At 44.1% G+C, this 26465-nt stretch overlaps 1 protein-coding gene across 2 annotated transcripts; it reads right to left on the minus strand.

Annotated features, from left to right (window-relative positions):
* Positions 1-336: 336 nt before the first annotated feature.
* Positions 337-26447, minus strand: LOC139406479 (Golgi apparatus protein 1-like). Of its 2 annotated transcripts, XM_071149106.1 has the most exons (26): positions 26068-26398; positions 13959-13988; positions 13663-13749; positions 12828-13043; positions 11555-11758; positions 11321-11392; positions 10889-11075; positions 10466-10680; positions 10032-10153; positions 9802-9903; positions 8881-9034; positions 8645-8683; positions 6899-7036; positions 6599-6685; positions 6396-6458; positions 6103-6216; positions 5790-5878; positions 5483-5693; positions 5228-5365; positions 4740-4863; positions 4319-4461; positions 3321-3422; positions 2943-3050; positions 2697-2817; positions 2477-2583; positions 536-2058 (listed from the first exon to the last, which is right to left on the minus strand). In XM_071149106.1, exons 1-26 carry the CDS (start codon positions 26389-26391, stop codon positions 1891-1893), a joined length of 3465 nt encoding a protein of 1154 aa, XP_071005207.1. In that variant the 5' UTR covers positions 26392-26398; the 3' UTR covers positions 536-1890. The 2 variants fall into 2 exon arrangements, with proteins under 2 accessions (XP_071005208.1, XP_071005207.1); XM_071149107.1 differs by lacking the exon at positions 8645-8683 and having other exon boundaries at positions 337-2058; positions 26068-26447.
* Positions 26448-26465: the final 18 nt, after the last annotated feature.

Below are 26465 nucleotides of genomic sequence, written 5' to 3' on the forward strand. Positions count from 1 at the left end.
ACTATCATTTGTTTTTCAACAGGACAATTACTAAACACCACCAGGATGTGTAAGGGCTATTTGACCAAGGAAAGTGATGGAGTGCTGTATCAGATGACCTAGCCTCCACAATCACCCGACCGCAACCCAATTGAGATCATTTGGTATGAGTTGGACCAGAGTGAAGGAAAAGCACCCAACAAGTGCTCAGCATATGTGGGAACTCCTTCAAGACTGTTTGAAAAGCATTCCAGGTGAAGCTGGTTGAGAAAATGCCAAGAGTGTGCAACGCTGTCATCAAAGCAAAGGGTTTGAGATTTGAAGAATCTCAAATATATAATTTGATTTGTTTAACACTTTTTTTTGGTTACTACACTTAGTTTATGTCTTCACTATTATTCTACAACGTAGAAAATAGTCAAAATAAAGACAAATCCTTGAATGAGTATGTTTCCAAACGTTTGACTGGTACTGTGCATATATAACTACAATAACATACAAATGTGCAATGGTTCCAGTATAATTTCAAACAAAAACTTCTCTATAAGCACTTGTCTTTATTTTTTTTTCATTGTTCTTGACCCCTTCTACCACCATCCTAACGCCGCTAGATACCCTTGGCTTAAATCTGCTTAAATCTGCTACATGGGAAGCTATGGAAATGTTAGTGTTCAAAATTAGACATATCTTCCTGCACCGTCTGTCACCAGTGTTGTGTCCAATCAGACCACCTAGACCCAGCTCTCCAACTTTGAAATGCCCATTGTTAACTGAGTACCTTGAGAGAAATGTGAGACTACTCGCCTGGATGTCCAGCCATCTGGTCAATGCTAACCGTTTCTCTACCATACCACCCATTCGGTTAGCATTGACACTGGAGCCATCTATGATACACTGCCAGGTCTGTCAGTATAATCACAAATTGAGGAATCAATATTATTTATCATCAGTTATTATAAGTGTACAACTGATCTAATATACTGTAGGCTGTGTGACTCCTCTCCTATGCGGCTCAGTCGGTGGAGGACAGTTCACACCTGGCAGTCTCATGGCAAATCAGTGAACGTAATAAACATGGGTAACCTGAAGTCAGTCAACCCCCCCCCCCCCCCCACCGCCCTCTCAGGAGAAGAACAACAATGTAATAGAAAAACAGTTAACACTCCCATTTCACACACTATCATTCTCACAACCACTCACACTAAAAGCAATGTATCAGTACTGAAATCATTGAAAGACCCTCGGGAAGAACATAAGTATGGAGACATTCTTTCTGTCTCTCTCACATAAATCTTACTGTTTATTGTGAAGCCACCTCACCTTTTACCCCACTGACCCCCCTCCCACAGAAAACATCTGTAAAGAAATATTACCTCTAAATGAGATAAAGCAAAAAAAGAAAACCACTGCAAGAGAAACCAAAAGCAGAATCCAGAATTTTTGCTTATGCCCCATCGGGCTGGCCTAACTGGGCCGCCCGACGGTACAGGTCTGTTAGCGTTAGCTGGTTAGCAGTGGAGCGATGGAGGACAAACAGGTGGCGGCAGCGTCCTTCTAGAAGTCTCCTGTATAACTTCAGAACATCAGTCAGACACTGGAGTGGAGATGGTGGAGGGGTTATGAGTCGGTCTCACAGTCGGGGCATGTCCACTCTCACACCAGTGAAACCAACTATTATAGGGTAGACTGGGTAATCTAGGCCCGCACCCTACGTGGCCCTCTGACAGCATAGCAATGATGACAGAAGCTCGAATGGCTGGCTCCCCCTAGAAGCCGGTCTCGGGGAGGGATGTGGAGGAGGCAGAAGAGGAGGATAAAAAGGAGATGGTTTGTACATAGAGCCAGGCTAAGGTCAGGGCAGCTGGGGCTATGTTGAGTGAGGGCCCTGTCCTGGTTCTGTGACCCCTCTCTCTACCTGTCCTTCTGCTCCTGCATTAATCGCTTGGTCATGCGGCCACACAGCAGGCCAAACAGGAAGAGAATGCACACGCTCAGGCCAATCATAGCCAGGATGTAGGTCTTGGAGGGTGAGGTCATCACCTGCATGGCCAGGTCTGAGAAGCCTTCGGCCGGGGCCACCTTGGAGGGACATAGGGGGAGGGGAGCAGGTGTGGGTGTCAAAGTATGAAAAAGTAGAGATTGTTCAATGTGATATTGTGCGAGTTGAATTCTAGGCAATAAGAGGGTAGCAGCCACTGATAGCTCAATTCATGACAAAAAACATACACGCATTAAAAAGTGTGGTGGTAATGTTTGGTAGGTTCGCACTTGTTTTGAAGGTTACAGACATAATTCCAACGGTTTTAGAAGCTTTAGAGTGTTTTCTATCCAATAATAATTATTATATGCATATATTAGCAATTTTTGACAGATTTTTTTTTCAGTTTACTAGGGGTACCCAATCCCTCCAAAGGGGGCATATTTCTGCCATATCTTTAACAGGTTAAGACAAGCTAGTGACGTCTTGTTGGTATGTTTGTGCGTGCGTCTTGTTCACCTTGGCAGCGTAGCTCCACATGTCGATGCGGTCCTGCAGTCTCTTCTTACACTCTGGCTGCAGACGCACCCTCTTGTCCTGCAGAGCCTCCATCAGACAGGACATCTCTGACGAGAAACACAAGCAAAAAGGTAAGGCCATTCAGCACAGAGGAAAAGGCCTTACAGGGAACAGGGATGCATGTACAAATGTGCAGGTGGTGTGTGTGTGTACTACTCACGGCGCCCTCGCCCTGGTGGAATGGCAGCACACTGGTGCTTGATGTCCAGAGCGCAGGCCGTGTGGAGGACAGGGTCCACAAAGATGTCTGCTTTACTCTCCTTCAGAATGTTCAGAACCTCCTGCAGAGAGGTGGGGTGATAAGAGAAATAAAAAGGATGTTTCTCAGACTCTTGGCTCTTAAGACGGCTGAAAATTGTCAGTTTCTGTTTACCAGGAGGAGAGGGAAGAGAACAGAACCACCCACCTTCTTGCAGCCCTCCACTTTGATCTTGAGGAGGTTGACTTTAAGACACTCCTCTACTTGACCGGTCTGCTCCTGGGCCGCAGCCTCCTCTGGACACAGCCGAGAGATCTGACACGCAGAAGGGTAATGTATAACCACCATTTCTTAACTGTGTTACAAAGCGTGTGTGTTTGTAATAGTTCTGGGGTGTATTCATTGTGACGATTCTGTAGCGAAATATTTCAACGGTTTCCTCCACACGGAAAACGATTTGCAACAAAAGTTTTTATTTGGCAAATTCAGGAAGGTCCCTCTCTATTTCGTTCCGTTTGGTTCTTAAAAACTGTATATGGTTTCCATTGCAAGACAATGAATGCACCCCTGTTTAGACCCAATCACCTCATCAGTGCAGTGAATCTGCAGCTGCGGGTCCAGTCTGTAGTCCAGAGCTGACTCCTGTAGGATCACTCTGATCTGGTCCTCACAGTCTGGAGACAGACGCTGTGGACACACACGTAAGAGAATGGTCTAAGTACCCCCACACAGACAAACACACACACAAACAGTACGTGTAACCTACCTACCAATCACTCAAACATGGTCGACTATACTGAACAAAAATATAAACATGTCAAATGTGGGTCCCATGAGCTGAAATAAAAGATCCCAGAAATGTTCAATACCCACCAAAAGCGTATTGCTCTCAAAAGTTGTGCACAAATTGGTTTTACATCCCTGTTAGTGAGCAGTTCTCCTTTGCTAAGAATCTATCCACCTGACAGGTGTGGCATATCAAGAAGATGATTAAACAGCTACACCCTGTGCTGGGGACAAAAGGCCACTAAAATGTGATGTTTCGTCACACAACACAATGACACGGATGTCTCAAGTTGAGGGAGCGTGCAATTGGCATGCTGACTGCAGGAATGTCCACCAGAGCTGTAGATCGACAATTTAATGTTAATTTCTCTATCATAAGCTGCCTCTCCAATGTCGTTTTAGAGATATAGGCAGTACATTCACCCGGCCTCACAGCCGCAGACCACGTGTAACCACGCCAGCCCAGGACCTCCACATCCTGCTTCTTCACCTGCAGGGTCATCTGAGACCAGCCAGCCGGACAGCAGATGAAACTGAGGAGTATTTCTGTCTGTAATAAAGCCCTTTTGTGGGGGAAAAAACTCATTCTGATTGGCTGGGCTTGGCTCCCCAGTGGGTGGGCCACCAATGGCTGCACCACTGCCCAGTCGGGTGAATTACATATATTAGGGCCTAATGATTTCATTTCAATTGACTGATTTCCTTATATGAACTGTAACTCAGTAAAAATAGTTGAAATTGTTGAGTTAATATTTCTGGTCCGTATAAGGAGACCCAGTAAACATGTGTAGTCTGACCTGGTCTGCATATTTGAGTTTGAGGCAGGAGACAACCTGTCCCTCCAGCTCACTGTCTCCTGTAGCCTTGTTCAGGATGCTTTGGCAGAATTTAGGGATGTCAGCCTTACACGACTTCCTCAGCACTGGGTTCAACCTGTAGTCTGGACAGAACACAGAAGACGACAGGGTGAACCATAGGGGTTAGAATGGGGAGACAGGGTGAGAACCATAGGGGTTAGATTGGGGAGACAGGGTGAGAACCATAGGGGTTATATTGGGGAGACAGGGTGAGAACCATACGGGTTAGTTTTTGGAGACAGGGTGAGAACCATAGGGGTAGGGTAATACTACAGAGGTGTTTACTGTATGTTTGATGGAAGCCATAATCTCTTCTCATATTGAGAGCTATAGTGTGTGTGTGTGTATAATCAGTATCCACCTGTATTCTGTGTGATCTGTCTCTTTGTGATCATCTGTTTACACTTGGGGTCCATCAGCTCGCTGTTCTTGTTCTGCTTCAGGCACTGCAGCATGTTCTTGGCATCAGCCTCAGTACAGAACCGCTGGCAGAGACAGACAACACTAGGACACTCAGAAACACAGATAAAGACAGCGTAGCTGGTGAAACGTTGCTCTTCATTATCGATTAAATGTATTGCATCTATGCAGATTAAATACACAGACTGGGAGAGACCAACAGACAACAAGCCAGTCCTCATGTCTGTCTGGGACAGTCTTAGTAGCAGCCAGGGACCTCTCCTTCAGAACATTATAATTACTCTGAAAAGGTACAAGGTAATCAGCAATCATGTTTTGACTGAAGCACCTTTGAGCATAGCTACATTGTTGAAAAGTTCCTTACATTCCTTGCTTTGGGTCCTTGTGTTATGCATTCGGTGCTAAAATGACTCTGTGAAAAGTACATACCCGAATCATCTGCTTGCAGACCCTCATGAGTTGGAAGTCCAGCTCTGGGTCCATCATCTCTACCTCCTGCAGCTTGAACACCCTGTGGTGACAGCGCTGGGTCAGCTGCCTCTTGTTCTCCTTCAGACATTCTATCACCTATTACAAACGTCACAGTCATCAATAGTTGCCATCATCGTAATCAATAGTTGTGAAAAATACTGTGTTTACTAAATGCTTTTTCAAGGCACACAAACAGCTGTCAGTGGGCCTTACCTGGGCATTCCCAAAGGCCACGTTCTGGCACAGCCTCCCGATGTCCTGCTTACAGGAGTCGTAGAGCTCAGGCTCCAGACGGACATCCTCAGACATCTCCAGCTCCTCCACCCTCAGCTGCTTACGACACTTGACAGACACGCGCTGCTCCTTGACGTCCTGAAGAGTGTCGTTCCTCACCGTGGTGCTTAGACAGAGCACTACATCCACCCTAGAGAGACAGCAAGAGAGACAACGTTTGGGTCCGTTTAAAGTTTGACTGTAGTTTGGTCAACTATGCCCAGGTTCTCTCTCAGACGAGACTCACTTCTTCTTGATGTTGGGGCAGAGTTTGAGCACATCCTCTTTGCAGGCCATCTTAAACTTGTAGGAGAAACGGAAGTCCTTAATCTGGACCTGAGAGGGAGAAGGGAAACGCAGAGAAATGGGAGTGAAGCAACTGTCAAAGTCGTGGGTTCAAATCTCACATACTATCAAACTGGATGAACTCACTGCACTGTAAGTTGCTTTGGATGAAAACATTGGTTTAGAGGCATATTGTATGTTTCTCACTTCCATCTATACAATAATTTCATATCGACACCAGTGTTTATTTGGAATTGGGCGACAGACAGACTCACCAGTTGGAAATGTGTGACTCCCACAGCACACTTGTCGTTCATCTCCTTCTGGTGTTTGTTTTGCACCAGACACTCCATCAGATCCCCCGTGTCGATCTGGTTATCTGCCACCTCCTGGGAGAGAGAAGGGGAGAAATGGTCAGGATAACCTGATCAGTTAAATCAGCTGATGGATCATTTTACATTCTTGACAGGAGAGATATCCCGGTCATTGTTAGTGGAGTTAAAATGGGGGTTGGTGGTATGAGAAACCCTGAGAGGGCGCTCGGGGCTGTGGTAGAGGTAGGACTCACGTGACAGTGCGACTGGATGACTGGCTCACAGGCTCTCATCAGCAGGGTCTCAATCTGAATGTCCTGGTGGGAAAAGAGAAGAACGACCTTTTACCATGTGACCAACCATAGTTTACCACAGCCAGTTCTTCTTACAGAGCAGTCAGCAAGTCAGTCAGTCAACCAGTTAGTCAGCGTGTCCCTGGTACTCCCGTCTCGCTCACCTCAGACGCCAGTTCAGTCAGGTTGCCCACCACATCCCTGCACTCTGACACCAGCTCCTCTAGGTGGTCCTGTAGACACTCCAGTTCCTGGAACACCAAAAAAAAGTCCATGTCAAACTTTTTACACCCTGGTTGTGCAATTACTGTCCCCCTGATCTAGCCCCAATATGTACAGCCATATTCTATAGTAAAGGACTGTCTGCATCCAGCATTTTAAAGCAAAACCATCACGTCAGCAGTTACAGGCTACAATTCAATTAATGGATGAGATGGCAGACAGCAAGCAGTCTCCTCCAGTACCTGTCCAGACTCAGTCTTCTCACTGCACCACTTCCCCAGGTCAGTCATACAGCGTCTCTGCAGCTCGGGGTCCAGCTTCACATCCAGCGCCCTCTGGTGGAGGATACGCTGCACCTCCACTTTACAGTCCCGGGACAGCTAAAGAATATCAAAAGAACAGAACACTATTAAAAAAAAAACTCAGGATCTGGATCAATTCCATTTCAATCCAGTCAATTGGACATTCAGGAACTTCCTAAATTTACTAATTTGAAATGGAATTGAGGCCAACCCTGTTTAGGATGCAGGACAAGAAAACTAGACAGTAGGGGAGATAGGAGCCCCCAAGACAGACCGGTGTCAACACAATCAGAATGATGTGTTTTCTTGTAGTGTACCTTCAGTTTATTGAATGGGCAATCACAATAAATAATCCCACTGTTAACGTCACCAATCAACCATTCCAGTCAAATATTAAAAATGGCCCAATGCAGATGTTATTATATCAATATCAAATCATTTCTGGTAAAGATGATTTACTCAGAGAATTTAGCATGATTAGAGATTAGAATGTGATTACAGCCATGGTCAGAAAGTGGTCACTGCTCAATAGAACTCGGACAATGCTCCGTGAGCAGAACGGTGCCAAAGTCGAGCGTCATCTGACAAGCTAACTAGTGCCCGCAGGTCCATGTGGGATAACATGGGCTTTTTATAAATGAAATTCACAGAATAATAAAATGCTAAAAAATTGTGCACACAGACACACAATTAATTTACCAAGCTAACAAACAGAATCAGTATGTACCCTCCCCATTTTTGTTTTGTTTATTTCTGAGTTTTCCCTTTAAAATCACCATAGAAACAGGCCCTCTCAAAGTTGATTGACCAGGGTTTGAGGAATAGAAAGCCATGGATCTTGAGAAGAAAATGAAAGGGTACCAAGTTGATTTTGATTGGGCCAAAGCGTGGAAACGCCTCCAAATGTTACCTCACAACGTCGAAATATGAAAGCGATATAACCAAGACCAGTGCAGTCTAAACTAGCAACGTTCACAACAAACAATCTTATTTAAAATCAACACTGTACAAGCATATTAATGTTACAATATTGTAAAGAACAATTTAATGATTCACTGTATGTGATTCATACCGACATAGGCAAAAACAAAACTAGGTTTAGACACTAACTTAGTAGCACCCTCTTGAATTGGCCCGTATTTCACATCATTCTAGAGCAAGAATTTTGCTAGGACTGTCTGGGAGTGGTTATTGGTAGACAGGTTTGGAACTCTGTTATTGATCTATTAACCAATTTACCGCCTGGTGATGTCACCAGGCAAGCCGAAACTCACGCCAATCAGGCTGATGAGGTCTTGCGTAGATTGTATTTTCAACCAGCAACTACCAGGAAATAACACGGATTCCATTTTTTAACACTTTTACAGTGTTTGTTTCTGCAGGAAAACAGAACTTTGACTGCACTGGTCCTTTAAGGTAGTCATTCTCAAGACCATTTCCTGAGTATAGTGATCGTTACATCACATAATCCCACTACTGATACCGATGACACATTCAACATGTAGAGGTGCATGCACTCATACTTTAAGTCGTTGGCTAAATAATTTCATCATCAAAAAAGTAATCGAATTGAAATTCTCCAACAAGTAAAATCTATAATATGCCCTCATTTTGACCAGAATCAACTTCGGGAATCAGAACCTAATCAAATAGTGATAATCATCACTAACAAAACACTGAACTTACAACAAAAACACGTCTTCCTGTTTCATCCACTGCATTTCCCTTTTAAAGAGGACAACACCATCAGAATGTACTGAGGACAGATGCATTTCTAAAAAGGTCCTAGATCACTTCAGACAATATTTTGGTTTTGTGATAATTTGACATTTAGCTACATCTATATTCATGTTCCTCTACATTTGATAGCTGACACTGATAGCTACGTTTTGTGCAGTGCACTGCGGTGAAAGCAGTCCTACCCGCCGTCCCTGCTCCTCTGTGCGGTAGGCGTGGCGGTACAGACAGGAGAAGATGGCACCAGGTGGCATCATCTCACTTGTCTCGTTCCAGCCGTGGGCGTGGCACAGGCGGGAGGCATCGCCCTGGCACTTCTTATAGAGGATGGGGTCCAGTCTGGCAGAGAGTAAGAGGAGTGTGTGTGAGGATTAAGCAAATACATTTATAACATCCTTTTACATCAGAAATTGTCACAAAGTGATTTTACAGTAACCCGGCCTAGACCCAAAAGAACAAGCAAAAGCACAATGTGGGAAACCATACCAGGGCACACTGACCAGGCATACTAAAAACCCTTAATATGGAGATCAGGCCCCTAATAGGCTTTGGATGTGTGAAGCATGTGAGAGAAAAATTACAAGACTGTTTAATACTGTTTATGCATCGAAAAGCTATGAGGAGTACTCTCTCATCTGTGTCTGTGGGGCTGAGTTGGGCCTCTGGAACTTGAGCTGACAATCGAGTTGCAGCCTGACATTCCATAGACAACATGTGGTAGGTGTAACCGAGATAGCCTGGAGGAGTAGAAGAAAACCCCTCATTGTTTCTAATCATCCTGGAATCTGGGAAACTAAACCGGGGTTGGGTTAAAACGGCACCAGGTGCAGATAACCAGAAGATGAACCCAAGATGGCCGATCTGCATGAGGGGGTGGAACCAGCCATGACTAAGCGTTCTTAGTGTCAGCTATATGAAAAACAGGATTCCTCTGTAAAGGTTAAGCTCTCTGCAACACACTTTAAAGTGTGCGGTCGACCAGCCTCATTATTGCAATAATGAATCAATATCGAATAAAGATGATTGTTTGAAGAAATGACAGTCTCTCACTTGATTAGAATATTACACGACAAGCATCACCATAAACTAGTAGCATTGCTACTTACTTCCAGTCCCGTGCTATGAAGTACTGCAGTTCCAGCAGCCTGTGTTCACAGTCCTCCACCATCTTCTCGGTGTACAGGTGCTCCATCAGACAAGACAGGATCCTACACAAAAGCACATTGGAGCTTAACAATTCCACAGATATACAAAGTACTACATGCAATTTGACATACAAATGTTCTGCTAGCTTTGTGTAAATCAAGCAGGAGAGAGGAACAATTTGGTGACTCACATGGGGTCTCCGTTGCGGATGTGTTTGCAGGCCGTCTGGATGACAGACTCACAAGCCTCGTTCAGGGCCCGGTCAATACGATAGTCTGCCCCAGGATCAGCCTCCTGGATCAGGGTCTGGAGCTAAGAGAAAGAGCGAGAGACCCAAACCTTCAACAACCACTGTCTGGTAATGGAAGGGTTACACAGCTAGATGACTAGGCAGTGTAGTGAAACTTGACAGTGGTTCTCTTTTCTGTTTGACCTCGGTGGTGGGATGTCCTAAATATAACTCATTTTAAGATTTATTCCTGGTGATTTTACAGGCATTTTTTTTTTACTACAAAAAAATGAAATAAATAAAACAAAAAAAACTCTGAACACCACCCCCTTCCAGACCTCCCCCGCCCACCTTACACAGCAGCACCACTCCTGGGGAGAACCCTGTGAACTCACAGCTTTCTGGCAGAGGTTGTCGATGGTGCCCATGTCTCCTCGGCCCACCCTCATGAGGCAGTGTAGGGTGCGTCCCTTGCGGTGGAGGCCGGAGCAGTGGGCCTCGATCTCCCCACGGCAGTGCAGCACGATCTCAGGGCTCAGAGAGAAGTCCTCCATCAACATCCTCCTGTAGTCTAACATCTCCCCCTGACACTCACCGCTCACCGTACGACCTGGAACACACACACACGTCAGGAAAAGTCACATAGGAACTACAAGTGGGGCACTAGAAAGGCATTTAATTTCATTAAGTGGAGAGAAAAACCCTCAAAGTAACAGCAGTGTGACACCGTATGAGAGAAAGACTAATACAGATTGACAAAACAGGTTGACAGGGAGAGACACAGATTTGGATTAGGAAGAAGAGACAGCCAGCCTAACCTCTGTGTACGGCAGACTCCAGACAGAGCAGCAGGTAGGAGAGGCGTGCCTCTCGGGCGCGGGGCATGTTGGTGTCCACGCTGCAGCGGTACTTCCTCAGGTCTGTCTTGCAGGCCTTGGCCAGGGAGTAGCTCACCTTGTAGTCCTGGGTAATCAGCTTCTGACGCGTGGTCAGGGCCTCTCTGCACTGTGGTGGTCAACCAAAACACAGCTCTGGTCACAATCTCCATCTGACTCACTGACTAATAGAATGGAATTACCAGAACAGATATTCCCATTCAAGGGTGTTCTCTACATTTTAGACAACCATGCTGACAAAATGCCTTGCAATAACAGCATTATTCATATGGACAAATGACAAGTAGCAGAAGATGGATATTATTACTTTGGCCATGACTCCGTTCCAACCAGGCTAAAGAGCAGAACACGTACCTTTTCAGACATGGCCTCCTCAAACTTGTGGTTGAAGAGACACTTGTAGACTCTGCCCTCTCCGGCTGGAGTCTAGATATCAAAGACAATAGAATTGTGATTCAATGATGAATTAATTTTCACATTCCCAAAGTTAGTGACAAAAACACCTTTGCAAGGAGCTTGAATTCAACTCAAAATTTTGCCTCTAATGAAATGAAAGAGGCGAGAAGTGAACAGGAAGAAGGTACTCACATTTTCACAGAAGCGCTCCCGGTCCTCCCGGCAGGAAAAGTAGAGGTATCTATCCAGGTGGAAGTCGTCTGAGGAGAGTTCGGCCACACGCATGATGGCCTTCTTACAGTCAGGCCTGATGGCATGGGCCCCGGGCTGCTCCTCTGCCTCCCTGACCAGACCCTTCTCCAGGCATGCTATCACCTCACCTTGGGAGTGCACGTCCTGAGGGACAGACAGGGTGGCATGGGGACAGTGAGATGGATACGTTCAAGTTGGCTACAGCACTGACGCGTCTCTGTGCGAGGCCAGGAGAAGTGTTAGCGCCCAGAGTTGCGTTTTGGATGCAATGTTTTTATCAAATATTTTATTTCAAAGGATTTATTTTAGCAATTTAATAGAACACACAACCACAAAAACAGCCAGAGATGGGAGGAAATACACTAGTAAATACAGAGAAGTTAAATATTTAAACTTTTTTTGACGCTGAATTATTTTTTATTAATTCAGCATCAGGAGTTATTGCCGTTGTGTTGCCCTGACAACTGGCTTCTGATTCCTGAAGGCATGGTCATTAATCATCCTGTAGAAAGGAATAATTCAGAGGATGCCAGGATGAAAATATAAATTCTTTAACACTGGGCGTGTCGGGAGCGTGGAAGCTAAATTTGTCATAAATCATGACTGAAGTAGCTAAGTTACTGACTGCAGAAAGCAGAAACTCAGGAGGACTCAGAGCCAGGAAAACCACACTGGAGCTCAGAGCAGCACAGAGGCAGTAACTCAAGCAGGACTACATTATGCCCAAAGCAGGAAACCTCATGTAGTCATAAGCCATGGTGGAACACAAAGTGTCAAATAAAAAGGAAAGCCAAACAAATTAGAAACCTGCACAAACAAAATGGGCATATCCTGCGCCTGTCCATGTTTTTTGTTACCTTTAGAGACAGAGACCAATTCATACAAATCTAATGCTATATAAAGCCCTCATGACAAAATACTGATTTAAAAAGTGAGCAAGTGTTCCATCTTTACAGACGTGTAGGCTACTGAGTCGCCAGTGAAATGAGTTGAGAGTAGACAGTAAGAAGAGACAGGTGTGTATGACAGTTAGACAAAGTTAGATCTATGCCTATAGATGTAGTCATCTATAACTCAGCTGTTAAAGCATGGCCAGGATAGTGGGTTCAATTCCTGGGACCAAATGTATGTAAAGCATCTGCTAAATAGCATGTACTCTGATATATCACAGAGCAATAACAGACAGGTGAGAGAAGGCCACGAGAGCCGTCACCTTCTCGCCGGTGGATATGCTGCCACAGTGCAGGCTGTTGATGTCCTCGCGACAATTGTCCATGAAGCCACAGATGAGGCGGTAGTCGCTGAACACGATGCTGGTCATCTTGGTGATGTACTGGTTGCACTGGTACTCCGTGATGTTGCCGCGGTGATCCACCAGGCAGGAAACCAGGTAGCCCTTTCCTCTCTCCTCCGCCGCACATTCTTTTATCTGAGTGGAAGGAGAAGAAAATTATGGTTAGCATATGTCACAATATATCTTTCTTACACACTTAGTTTGCATGGGCATCAAAGGCCTGTGCACGTAGGGGTTAAGCCAAAACCAATCCATGATTAAAGAAATGGAAGAAACTACTATAGGCAAGCAACTTTTTTATGTAATTGAAGCTTTTCCAGTTAAGTGCATGGGTGTGTTAGGCCTACTTCCAAACGGTGTGTTGGTACTAGGTGTTGCTAGGTGCCAGGGACAGTGACAGTAGTAGCATAAGGACAGGACCTAGTAGCGGTAGGTAGCCTGATGGTTAGAGCATTGGGCCAGAAACCAAAAGGTCGCTAGTTCAAATCCCAAAGTCGACAAGATGAACAATCTGTCAATGTGCCCTTGAGCAAGGCATTTAACCCTGCAGCAATTAGGATTGCCGTTGATAATGGCTGACCCTGGCCGCTCGCCGAGGGTGTCTCAGGGGGAGTTGGGATATGCAAAAAGCCCATTTCATGCATGTGTATAACACACTTGTACATATGTGAAACAGGACAAATAAGCAGATCTAATCATTATTATTACCTATAGTCAGAGCCATAAAGCTCTGCCAGCTAGCTAGCCAACTTACGTCGGAGATGGTGGTCTTGCACACCTCCACAGCCACAGACTCAAACTTGGGGTCAGTCGTCAGGTTCAGCTTGTAGTTCCACAGGAGCTGGAGAAAGAAGGCATTAAACAAGTCTATTGATAGCTTAGAGAAAAACAGTACAGGTCCACTGTGAGTGGGAAATGCAAGCAGGGGTGTGATAGCAGGTCAGACCACAAGTCGGGCTAACAACGCTGTATTAAATCGTTATTCACATTCAGTTACACAAACTGAAAGGACAGTTTAATGATGTGAGGGAGGAAGTTCAAAACACTTACATGGTTGCAGGATGCAGCGATCTCGGTTTCCTGGAGAGAGAAAAAAAAGGTCAAACTATGATTCGAACCGTAAAGAGAAGCAGGAACATGCTGGGCACTGAGCAATTAAGAGCACAAGGCCAAACAAACAAACAGTGATGCAGCACTTCGGTTGTCAGTTGGCGTAGAGAAGAGCTGAACACAACACTTAGCCACCAGTAAAATGTAATGACTCAACAATTTGTAGGGCTGTAGAAACATACGAGTGTCACCGGTCAATATCAGTCCCATTTGACTTTGTACCGTTAGTGGGCCTGTGCTTAATTTAGCTACTGTCTTGACTGAGCCCACCTCCTAAATTATCACAAGGCCATTGAGGAGGAGAGGAATGTCTGCATGCCTCTCCTTAGCACCTCTCAGGCCAGGCTGACTGATGTTTGGCCTCCCTATTGGAGCTGAGCCGCAGGAGACTGATTGTAAGCAATGCAGGCCTATTCAACAAAGCACCAATACACGCTTTAGCGATAAAATAACATCTCCACAAAATGGCCTACTACAATCTACAGGAGGGCAGGGCCACATGGCAGCTCAATCTTACGTTAGCATTGGAAATAATGTCACTATTTGAATATCATGCATTTTTTTCCAGTCAAAATAAAAAACACTTTGATTAAACTTTGGAACTGATTTATAGTGCAACTTGGGAGAGAGGTGCCACTGCTTGCTGCAGTTCGGGGGATGGGCAGAGGTCAGACTGTGTGTTTGACGAGCGAGCATACAGACTCTTGCTAACTAAACAAACTTGTAGACGCCATATATCATCATCATATCTGGTAGTGCCCGTCTAATGCATCAAATCGATGCAAAGAAACTAGCTAAGATAGCCAGCTAGCTAGGCTAATTGAGGCTACTGTACTGTACTGCTACTTTGCTATGCTTCCCGTCCTTATCTACGGCAAATCCATTCAGATTCCACAGCCTACCTAGTGGTTGCTCGTTGTAGCGGACTCCTCATTTAGCTAACTTAATTCCGTAACGTTAATTCCATTTAGCTTTGATTAGAGATCTCCCACTTCACTTGCTACACATGGAGCCACTTTCTAGTGTCACCTTGATTGGCCGACAATAACACGCGTGAAACCCCTGTAGACTACGGTAGGTATTTATGGGGCGCAAGTCATGAAAACTACATTAAAATGTTTGTTTTATTGAATTAAGAATGTTGTGAAATATCATTCTGTTTAGCAAAGTCAGTAATATTGATAAAGCCTTCTCCATTGATAAAATAGGACAAGTTTTTTTTCTTACTCTTTGAAGTATTCGAATGCTAACGTCTGTTTGAATATTCGAATATCCGTGCCCCTCCCTAGTGAGTGAGTACACACACACACACACACACACACACACGGGTTGCAAAGGGTCGGGAGACTTCCCCGTACATTTCTAGAAATTTGCCATGGGAAGTTAAGCCCGGGAATGTTGCTTAAATTCATTTTAAAAAGGTTAGCTTATTAACAGTGAACCTTTTTCTGTGGGATACACAAGGCAATTCTAGGTCTTGTGGCATATTTTGGTTAAACAATCCCCAATTCAATGGAATTGCAACCTTCTGCATGCACAGTGCTTTCTTCCGTCACATGTACAGTTGATTCTCAAGATCTTGCACCCTAATGAGATGCTATTGAGCTAAGGACTACAGGCTTTCTGATAAGTTTTGATCACAATAATGAGTGGGGCGAATATAATTTATTACATTTTTTTGTTAACTAGTAAATAGTAGCCTACAGCAAAGCATGTTTAAATAATTTCTAACTTCCTAACAATTTCTGCTAGTTAGTTTTTGCTACCATGTGGGTTTTAGCTTGCTTAAGCCTGCTAACTGAGTGTTAATTCACTTGTTTTCCATACACGTTTTATTTAAAAAGAAAACCATTTATTTATCTTACAAAGGAGTTGTTTAATCTAACTGCTTAACTATTTATCTGTACTTGGAATTGTATTTGTAATTTTTTTACTAATCTTTACAGGAAAATGCCACGGGCACTATCTGATGTGTAGAGACATTTCACAACAGAAGGAAAATGTAGTTGGAAAAGCTGTGTACATTTGCAAATACTGTGCCAAATCATATGTGAATAACGCAACAAAGATGCAGAATCATCTGCTCTAAAGTTCCCTCAGAGCTCACAACAAGTTACCTCTGACAAAAGTGCCTCTACTTCTATTCGAGGGGGAAATTATGATGAATCAGACACCTTATCGATAGCAACAGCTCATGGTCCTCCTGGAATCAAGTTGACTCAATGGAGGAACGTAGTCAGAAATCCTGATTAATGTCTTGCTCGAGCTGTGTATGCCACTGGTTCACCCTCTGATGCTCACAGGCAATGTGTATTGGAAGAGATTTCTGAATGTTCTTCGCCCAGCATACATCCCTCCAACCAGACATGCTTTATCTACTCATTTGCTGGATACAGAGTTCAAGTGAAGGTCAAGCAAATCATAGAGAAAGCAGACTATTGCAATCATCTCTGATGGGTGGTCGAACGATCGTGGGCAAGGAATAATTAACGACATCATCTCCACCCCTCAACCAGTATTCTACAAGAGCACAGACACAAGGGACAACAGACACAGCAGTCTCTTCATTGCAGATTGGCTGAAGGCAGTAATCAATGACCTTGGACCACAGAAGGTATATTTGCACTGGTGACAGACAATGCTGCGAACATGAAGCCTGCCTGGTCTAAAGTGGAGGAGTCCTACCCTCACATTACACCCATTAGCTCTGCTGCTCATGCATTGCATCTGCTTCTCAAGGACATCATGGCACTGCAAACAATGGATACACTCTACAAGAAACCCAGGGAAACAGTTAGGTATGTGAAGGGTCATCAAGTTATAGCAGCAGTGAGAAGAATAAGAGCACCACATTGAAGCTGCCCACCAACACCTGTTTTTTTATTTGTTATTTCACCTTTATTTAACCAGGTAGGCTAGTTGAGAACAAGTTCTCATTTACAACTACAAACTGGCCAAGATAAAGCAAAGCAGTTTGACACATACAACAGAGTTACACATGGAATAAACATACAGTCAATAATAGGGTAGGGGAAAAAAAGTCTATATACAGTGTGTGCAAATAAGGTAAGATAATGGAGGTAAAGGCAAATAGGCCATGGTGGTGAGGTAAGTACAATATAGCAATTAAACATTGGAGTGATAGATGTGCAGAAGATGAATGTTCAAGTAGAGATACTGGGGTGCAAAGGAGCAAGATAAATAAATAAACACAGTATGGGGATGAGGTAAATTGGATGGGGTATTTACAGATGGGCTATGTACAGGTGCACTGATCTGTGAGCTGCTCTGACAGCTGGTGCTTAAAGTTAGTGAGTGAGATACGCGTTTCCAGCTTCAGTGATTTTTGCAGTTAGTTCCAGCCATTGGCAGCAGAGAACTGGAAGGAGAGGCGGCCAACGGAGGAATTGGCTTTGGGGGTAAGCAGTGAAATATACCAGCTGGAGCACGTGCTACGAGTGGGTGCTGCTATGGTGACCAGTGAGCTGAGACAAGGCGGGGCTTTAACTAGCAGAGACTTGTAGATGACCTGGAGCCAGTGGGTTTGGCGACGAGTATGAAGCGAGGGCCAGCCAACGAGAGCGTACAGGTTGCAGTGGTGGGTAGTATATGGGGCTTTGGTGACAAAACGGATGGCACTGAGATAGACTGCATCCAATTTGCTGAATAAAGTGTTGGAGGCTATTTTGTAAATGACATGGCCGAAATCGAGGATGGTCAGTTTTACGAGGGTATGTTTGGCAGCATGAGTGAAGGATGCTTTGTTGCAATATAGGAAGCCAATTCTAGATTTAGTTTTGGATTGGAGATGCTTAATGTGAGTCTGGAAGGAGAGTACACAGTCTAACCAGACACCTAGGTATTTGTAGTTGTCCACATATTCTAAGTCAGAATGGTCCAGAGTAGGGATGCTGGACGGGCGGGCAGCGATCGGTTGAAGAGCATGTATTTAGTTCTACTTGCATTTAAGAGCAGTTGGAGGCCACGGAAGGAGAGTTGTATGGCATTGAAGCACGTCTGGAGGTGTCCAAAGAAGGGCCAGAAGTATACAGAAAGGTGATGTCTGCGTAGAGGTGGATCAGAGAATCACCAGCAGCAAGAGCAACATTATTGATGTATACAGAGAAGAGAGTCGGCCCGAGAATTGAACCCTGTGACACCCCCATGGAGACTGCCAGAGGCCCAGACAACAGGCCCTCCAATTTGACACACTGAACTCTATCAGAGAAGTAGTTGGTGAACCAGGTGAGGCAGTCATTTGAGAAACCAAGGCTGTTGAGTCTGCCGATAAGAATGTGGTGATTGACAGAGTCGAAAGCCTTGGCCAGGTCAATGAATAGGGCTGCACAGTGATGGCGGTTATGATATCATTTAGGACCTTGAGCATGGCTGAGGTGCACCCATGACCAGCTCTGAAACCAGATTGCATAGCGCAGAAGGTACGGTGGGATTCCAAATGGTCCGTAATCTGTTTGTTAACTTGGCTTTCAAAAGACCTTAGAAAGGCAGGGTAGGATAGACATAGGTCTGTAGCAGTTTGGGTCTAGAGTGTCTCCCCCTTTGAAGAGGGGGGTGACAGCGGCAGCTTTCCAATCTTTGGGAATCTCAGACGATATGAAAGACAGGTTGAACAAGCTAGTAATAGGGGTTGTAATATTTTCAGCAGATAATTTTAGAAAGAGAGGGTCCAGATGTTCTTGCCCGGCTGATTTGTAGGGGTACAGATTTTGCAGCTCTTTCAGAACATCAGCTATCTGGATTTGGGTGAAATAGAAATGGGGGAGGCTTGGGTAAGTTGCTGTGGGGGTTGCAGGGCTGTTGACCGGGGTAGGGGTAGCCAGGTGGAAAGCATGGCCAGCGGTAGAAAAATGCTTATTGAAATTCAACTATAGTGGATTTATTGGTGGCGACATTGTTTCCTAGCCTAAGTGCAGTGGGCAGCTGGGAGGAGATGCTCTTATTCTCCATGGACTTTAGTGTCCCAGAACTTTTTTGAGTTTGTGCTGCAGGATGCAAATTTCTGTTTGAAAAAGCTAGCCTTAGCTTTCCTAACTGCCTGTGTATATTGGTTCCTAACTTCCCTGAAAAGTTGCATATCGCGGCGGCTATTTGATGCTAATGCAGTACGCCACATGATGTTTTTGTGATGGTCAAGGGCAGTCAGGTCTGGAGTGAACCAAGGGCTATATCAGTTTCTGGTTCTACATTTTTAGAATGGGGCTTGCTTATTTAAGATGGTGAGGAAAGCACTTTTAACTTCTTCGATATAGGGGGCGCTCTTAATTTTTGGATGAAAAACGTTCCCGTTTTAAACAAGATATTTTGTCACGAAAAGATGCTTGACTATGCATATAATTGACAGCTTTGGAAAAAAAGCCAGCTGCCACCACTGATAGATTATCGAATAGATATGTGAAAAACACCTTGAGGATTGATTCTAAACAACGTTTGCCATGTTTCTGTCGATATTATGGAGCTAATTTGGAAAAAAGTTTGGCGTTGTAAGTGACTGCATTTTCGTTATTTTTTCTTAGCCAAACGTGAAGAACAAAACGGAGCTATTTCTCTTAGCAAATGTTCAGTTTTTCCAAAAAGATTATTTGTGTATCTAACTGAGAGCCTCGTCATTGAAAACATCCGAAGTTCTTCAAAGGTAAATTATTTTATTTGAATGCTTTTCTTGTTTTTGTGAAAATGTTGCCTGCAGAATGCTAGGCTTAATGCTATGCTATCAATACTCTTACACAAATACTTGTGTAGCTTTGGTTAAAGCATATTTTGAAAATCTGAGATGACAGTGTTGTTAACAAAAGGCTAAGCTTGTGTTTCAATATATTTATTTCATTTCATTTGCGATTTTCAGGAATAGGAAACGTTGCGTTATGGTAATGAGCTTGAGGCTATGATTACGCTCGCGGGATTGCTCGACGCTAAAGGTTAAAGAATAACCAGGCATCCTCTATTGACGGGATGAGGTCAATATCCTTCCAGGATACCCGGGCAAGGTCGATTAGAAAGGCCTGCTCGCTGAAGTGTGTTTTAGGGAGTGTTTGACAGTGATGACCATAGACCCATTACGGATGTAGGCAATGAGGCAGTGATCGCTGAGATCTTGGTTGAAGACAGCAGAGGTGTATTTGGAGGGCAAGTTGGTTAGGATGATATCTATGAGGGTGCCCGTGTTTATGGATTTGGGGTTGTACCTGGTAGGGTCATTGCTAATTTGTGTGAGATTGAGGGCATTAAACTTAGATTGTAGGATGGCTGGGGAGTTAAGTATGTCCCAGTTTAGGTCACCTAGTAGCACGAGCGCTGAAGATATGGGGGGGGGGGGGGGGGGCGATCAATTCACATATGGTGTCCCGGGCACAGCTGGGGTCAGAGGGTGGTTTACAGCAAGCGGCAACGGTGAGACTTGTTTCTGGAGAGGTGGATTTAAAAGAAGAAGTTTAAATTGTTTGGGTACAGACCTTGATACTAAGACAGCCTGCAGGGTTCTAACTCCGCCCCCTTTCACAGTTCTATCTTGTCGGAAAATGTTATAGTTAGGTATGAAAATTTCAGGGTTTTTGGTGGTCTTCCTAAGCTAGGATTCAGACACGGCTAGGACATCCGGGTTGGCAAAGTGTGCTAAAGCAGTGAATAAAACAAACTTAGGGAGGAGCTAATGTCCTTCTAATGTTAACATGCATGAAACCAAGGCTTTTACGGTTACAGAAGTCAACAAATGAGAGCACCTGGGAAATAGGAGTGGAGCTAGGCATTGCAGGGCCTAGATTTACCTCTACATCACCAGAGGAACAGAGGAGGAGTAGGATAAGGGTACGGCTAAAGGCTATAAGAACTGGTCGTCTAGTACGTTTAGAACAGAGAGTGAAAGGAGCAGGTTTCTGGGCGCGATAGAATAGATTCAAGGCATATTGTACAGACAAAGGTAAGGTAGAATGTGAATACAGTGGAGATAAACCTAGGCATTGAGTGACGATGAGAGAAATATTGTCTCTACAAATATCATTTAAACCAGGTGATGTCACCGCATGTGTGGAAGTTGGAACTAAAGGGTTAGCTAAGGCATACTGAACAGGGCGAGAGGCTCTACAGTGAAATAAGACAATCACTAACCAGAACAGCAATGGACAAGGCATATTGACATTAGGGAGAGGCATGCGTAGCCGAGTGATCATAGGGGTCCAGTGAGTAGTTAGGCTGGCTAGAGACACAGCTCGCGGGACGGGGCTAGCAGAAGGACCTTAGAGGGTAGAATGCGTATAGTGGCCCAAGAAATTGGCCGATGGATCTCTTCAGCTAACAGTCCAATATGCTCTAGACAGCTAGCGGGCTGCGGCTAGCAGGCGGGCATTCAGGGGACGTCGCAACGTTGTAGCCGGTTGAAGAACCCCCCCCCCCCCCGGGCAGACTACGTCGCTAATCCAGTCGTGAAGGATCGTTGGGGCTCCGAACCGGCAGTAAAAGGGGTCCAGGCCAATATGCAAAATAGGTATTGTAGCACTTCTGTTGGGGTTCCGGTTCAAAAGTAAAGAAAGATACTTTAGAAAAAAGCAGATCCACACCACATTGGGTGAGGTGGGTTGCAGGAGAGTATTCTGAAGTTCAGGTTTAGAAAAATCCAAAAAAGATATGCGGGGAAAAAAAGATACATACGACGAGGACAAAGACATCTGACTGCGATGCCATCTTGGATAGAGTTCTATCCGTTGGGGTGGTGTCGTCATCATGTTTGACTGTCTCCTGGAGGGGAAGGAGTCTCTCCAAGAAATGGTCATAATCACAGTATGTCGATATGGACAGCCCCATCAAGAGGATCCTCCTGGATGATGTATTTTGGGAGAGAGTGGTAAGCAGCATGAAACCTATAGCAGTAGCCATTGCACAAATTGAGGGAGACAATGCCATCCTGTCTGATGTTCAGACTCTGCTTGCAGATGTAAGAGAAGAAATCCGTACTGCCCTGCTCACTTTACTGTTGCTCCAAGCAGAGGAAACTGCAGTTCTGAAATACATCAAGAAGTGTGAAGACTTCTGCCTGAAGCCCATACACACCGCAGCGTACATGTTGGACCCCATGTGTGCTGGCAAGAGCATCCTGTCTGGTGCAGAGATCAACAAGGCTTATGGTGTAATCACTACCATGTCTCGCCACCTTGGCCTGGATGAGGGCCATGTTGCCCAAACCTAAAGTTATAAGCAGCCAGCTAGCTTCATCTGGCTAGTGAGGCTCGACTGGATCGGGTTATGTGTTGTGAAGCAAGCCATAATAAGGATTAAGCACAATAGTGGAATTTGCAGCTTCACTTCTGACCCACTGGGAATGAGATGAAAGAAATAAAAGCTGAAATAAATAATTATCTCTACTATTATTCTGACATTTCACATTCTTAAAATCAAGTTGTGATCCTAACTGACCTAAGACAGGGAATTTTTACTAGGAATAAATGTCAGGAATTGTGAACAATTGAGGCGTATTTAAACTTCGACTTCAACTGTATATAAATATGCTACACATTGTGTTGTTAAATAACTCTAAAATGAATATAAACTTTATTGATCTTAAAAATGTCCCTGTTACATGCGTATAGATTTTTACTTTAGAAATGTGTCTGATGGAAGACGTTTTATGATGTCATCTTTAAAAAGTTATCCTAAGCCCACTTCAAATACATGAGACAAGATGATTTTACTACATTTACATTTCAGTCATTTAACACACGCTCTCATCGACATAGAGGAGCAATTAGGGTTAAGTGCCTTGCTCAAGGGCACATAGATGATTCACATAGTGGGCTCAGGTATTCGAACCAGCGACCTGGCCCAATGCTCTTAACCGCTAGGTATACTGCAGCGCAGTTTGCTTGATCTGAACATCTCATGTCAGCTGCTGGAATTCCCAAAATGCAATCTTTAGCTAAAGTCTTGCAACAAGAGAGGTCCATTTAGCTAGTTAGAGAACACTGCGCTAACACTCGTTCAGTCAAGCAGCTAGCTAACCTAGCTTGCTTATATTTCTCTGACAAGTCAAAGTGTGCCCTGTCTCTGGTGCATACATATTTCATGATACAATACCCTGATACAAGTGGCAACTTTGTTTCATTATGTCATTGTAAAGAGGCACTGTTACTGTGGCAACGGTCTGATCTGAATGCCAGGTCTTCAGTCAGTTGATCTCCATCAAAACATTCTAAAATTGGCTAGTTTTGTCTTGTTGAGTCTTATGTCGCCTGTTGTATCTGAACTGGGCATTAGGTATATCCTTGACCTTAGAAACCATGAAAGTAGTGCACGCCTGCACAGGTTTTGAGCTTATGTGAATTTGAGAACTGAGCAGTTTAATAAAATTAGCCTACATCAAGCAGAGGGGAAAACTGCTGTGTTGTACAGATTTCCTTGCAGCGTGCAATGAAATGTCATCAATATTTCCCCACGGGTGACTAAGGCTGGACGAGTGGACGACAATGTTTAGGCCTATTTGCTGTAAACAAAAGAGCAGTTGGCAGGATAAATGAAAATCTAGTGTTAGTGGGACAATAGCCGTTTGCAATAAAAACACTTGTTATTGCCAAAGCTAAGACCTTACAATGCATTTTAGCTCTATTGAGACTATGAATAGCAAAAAAAATAAAAAAAACTTCAACCCGAGAGAAATTTTCAAAATGCCTCAAATTTACCCTGAGGGGTTTTCTATGACGCAAGCTAGATCTACTTAGGGTTTTCAAATCAAATCTTATTGGTCACATTCATATATTTAGCAATGTTATTGTGGATGTATTGTGTTCCTAGTTCCAACAGTGCAGTAGTATCTAACAATTCGCAACAATACACATATCTAAAAGTTAAATGGAATTTAGCAATATATAAATATTAGGACGAGCAATGTCAGATTAGCATTAACTAAAACACAGTAGAAGAGAATACAGTATATACACATATGAAATGAGTAAAGCAGTATGTAAACATTATTAAAGTGACCAGTGATTCCATGTCTGTCTATATAGGGCAGCAGCCGCTAAGGTGCAGGGTTGAGTAACCGGGTGGTAGCCAGCTTTCCAAAGCTAGTTAGCTTCACATTCTAGTTCAGGCTTTATCCGTACTACGACAGTGGATATCGCTCATCCGCCTGCAGCAAACTCTAGCAGGCTTGTAACTGTGCGTGCATGTTGCACATGGCTAGTCGAATGCCAAACTCTTCTTAGATCCATGGCCAAGTTAGTGCCACATTTTCATTTGTGCCGAAATCAAAAATGAAAAGTTCTTGAAAATTAGGCCTAGGCTTTTAGAAATGTCTCCATTTCATTACTTATCTTTAATGCTGTCTTTGGTGTGCTTATCGCTCCCATCTGTGAAACAGGTTGTTGTCATAGACATAATCCATAGTAGGGTTTTGTAACCTCTAACCCTAGCAATTTGACGATTAAACCCATTGGGTACACTAGCAATGGCAGCCAGTCTTAACTTGAATGGGAACTGCCATATATGGATTTTACAGTATGTCTATGGTTGATTGCAGCTGTCTGTTTGCCTTTCACACATTTCTGAATCCAATAGTGAAAAAGCAAATGCTGTTATTTCTAAAATGTGTTGTGATAAGAAATGAGGTATTTTAACATTAAATGTTTTATTAATCAAGTGTTTTAATCTGTTGTCTTACTCAAATGAAGGAGATGATCTTTGCAAGGTTAGGCCCATTGATTTCATTGGTCCTCAACTCATGGCTTAGATACTTCATTCAGGGTTAATGGAGTCCTAAGTTGGCCTGAAGACGTGTTTCAAAATTCCAAACCAGAACTTTCAGAACTAAACGAGTCAATCCACAAAGCCTGAAAGTAAAGCCACACTGCCATGGCCTCCTCCCTACTCTGTGAATGGACCACGTCAACAAAACCACAACTACCAGTGAGGCTGACAGTGAGAGGAGTAGCCTGGAGACAGGCAAAATGCTGTGTGCCTCAAAAACAACCCACAGCCAAGAGAGCATGACTCTCCAGCCTCCTCAATGAACAGGCCACTGAAATAGGCCTCAACACCTGGTGAAAATAAATTAAATAATACATTTCACAATGACTGAGATGAGAGTAACTACCTGTCATTAATATTAGACAAGCTCCTTGAGGCTCAGGTGCTTATACAAATCTGCCTTCTGCAAACACCGGATTTGGACTGAACCAATACATGGGCTTGAGGAGACGATGAACATGACTTCCTCTGATGTCCAGGATCCGTCAATTCAAATCCCAGCTCTGCAAATGTTGTGAAAATAAGTTCAGTACTCACCAAAATATGGAGTTTTGCAGAGCAACTATCGCCCTTACAGTCGTTACGCAAGGCTGTAATACAGTTAAGTTTGCAGAGCTGGCTAATGGGATCCTGGGCGTCAGAGGAGATCTCGTCATATTAATTGTCTCCTCAAGACCAGGTTGTACTGGTTCAGATTAGGATAGAGTCTCACCTCTAGCTTTCTGGCCCTAGGCAGGGGTGGTCCCTCAACACAGATTACTGTAGATATTGCCTTTTCCCAAGCCTATCCATAACCATTGGCTGGAAGCTTAAAAACCGTCACTGAATCTCCTCCTACATCCGCCTATTCTTCCTCTGAACAGGACATTGCTGTAAATGTTGGCTCTGATAGACAGTAAATGCGTTAGACATTATTCCCAACATATCATTAGAGGATCAAGCTAGCCATTGCTAATTTAGCAATGCCAATGGTCATAGCTTGGCACATCTGGAGATATTAGCTAGGTGACTAGGTAATTAACGTTAGTTTACGTTAAGTGATGAAGACTTCACTTTACTAGTTAACACCGTCCTAAATGGCTGGTAAAAAAAATAAAAAACATGCAGTATTTTCAGTAGTTCTCAAATGATGAAGTTCTCGAAGCACATGGAATAATAAATGACCATACTTTCTTTACATCTTTTTGCACCCAAGTAGCCAGCAGGCTAAAAGTTAGCATCGGATAGCTAACGATAACGTTATAGCTTGAGTAAAGCCCACACCCAAGCTCTGGACACAATATCGCTCACTCCACCATACCTCTTTCCTATCCTGGAGGCACTCAAGCACAGCCAGGTTATTGTTCCAGGAATGTTTTGGACAAAGCCTGGTCAAGTCCTCCCGACAAGCCCCCTCTTCGGCCAGCTTCCAGCCGCTGGTGCGTCTACGAGGTGGCGAGGCCGCGACGACTGGAGAACCTCCATTTACAGCAGCCGGAACTGCGGCTTGATTTTGAGCCTGGATATTAACCCTAACTGCAGTATTGGCGATTACACTGTTCGCAGATTTCTGTCCTCGAATGGGATGCATATACAAAAAGACAAACATCAAAAGCAGAAGAGGAACACGTCTACAAGCCGCCATCTTCGGATAACTAGCTAGCTTGGATTGCTAGCTGCAAATTATGACTACAGTGGGATGGGACGTTTTCGTGCATA

This window comes from Oncorhynchus clarkii, chromosome 4, assembly GCF_045791955.1.
Source record: "Oncorhynchus clarkii lewisi isolate Uvic-CL-2024 chromosome 4, UVic_Ocla_1.0, whole genome shotgun sequence".
Taxonomy (NCBI): domain Eukaryota; kingdom Metazoa; phylum Chordata; class Actinopteri; order Salmoniformes; family Salmonidae; genus Oncorhynchus; species Oncorhynchus clarkii.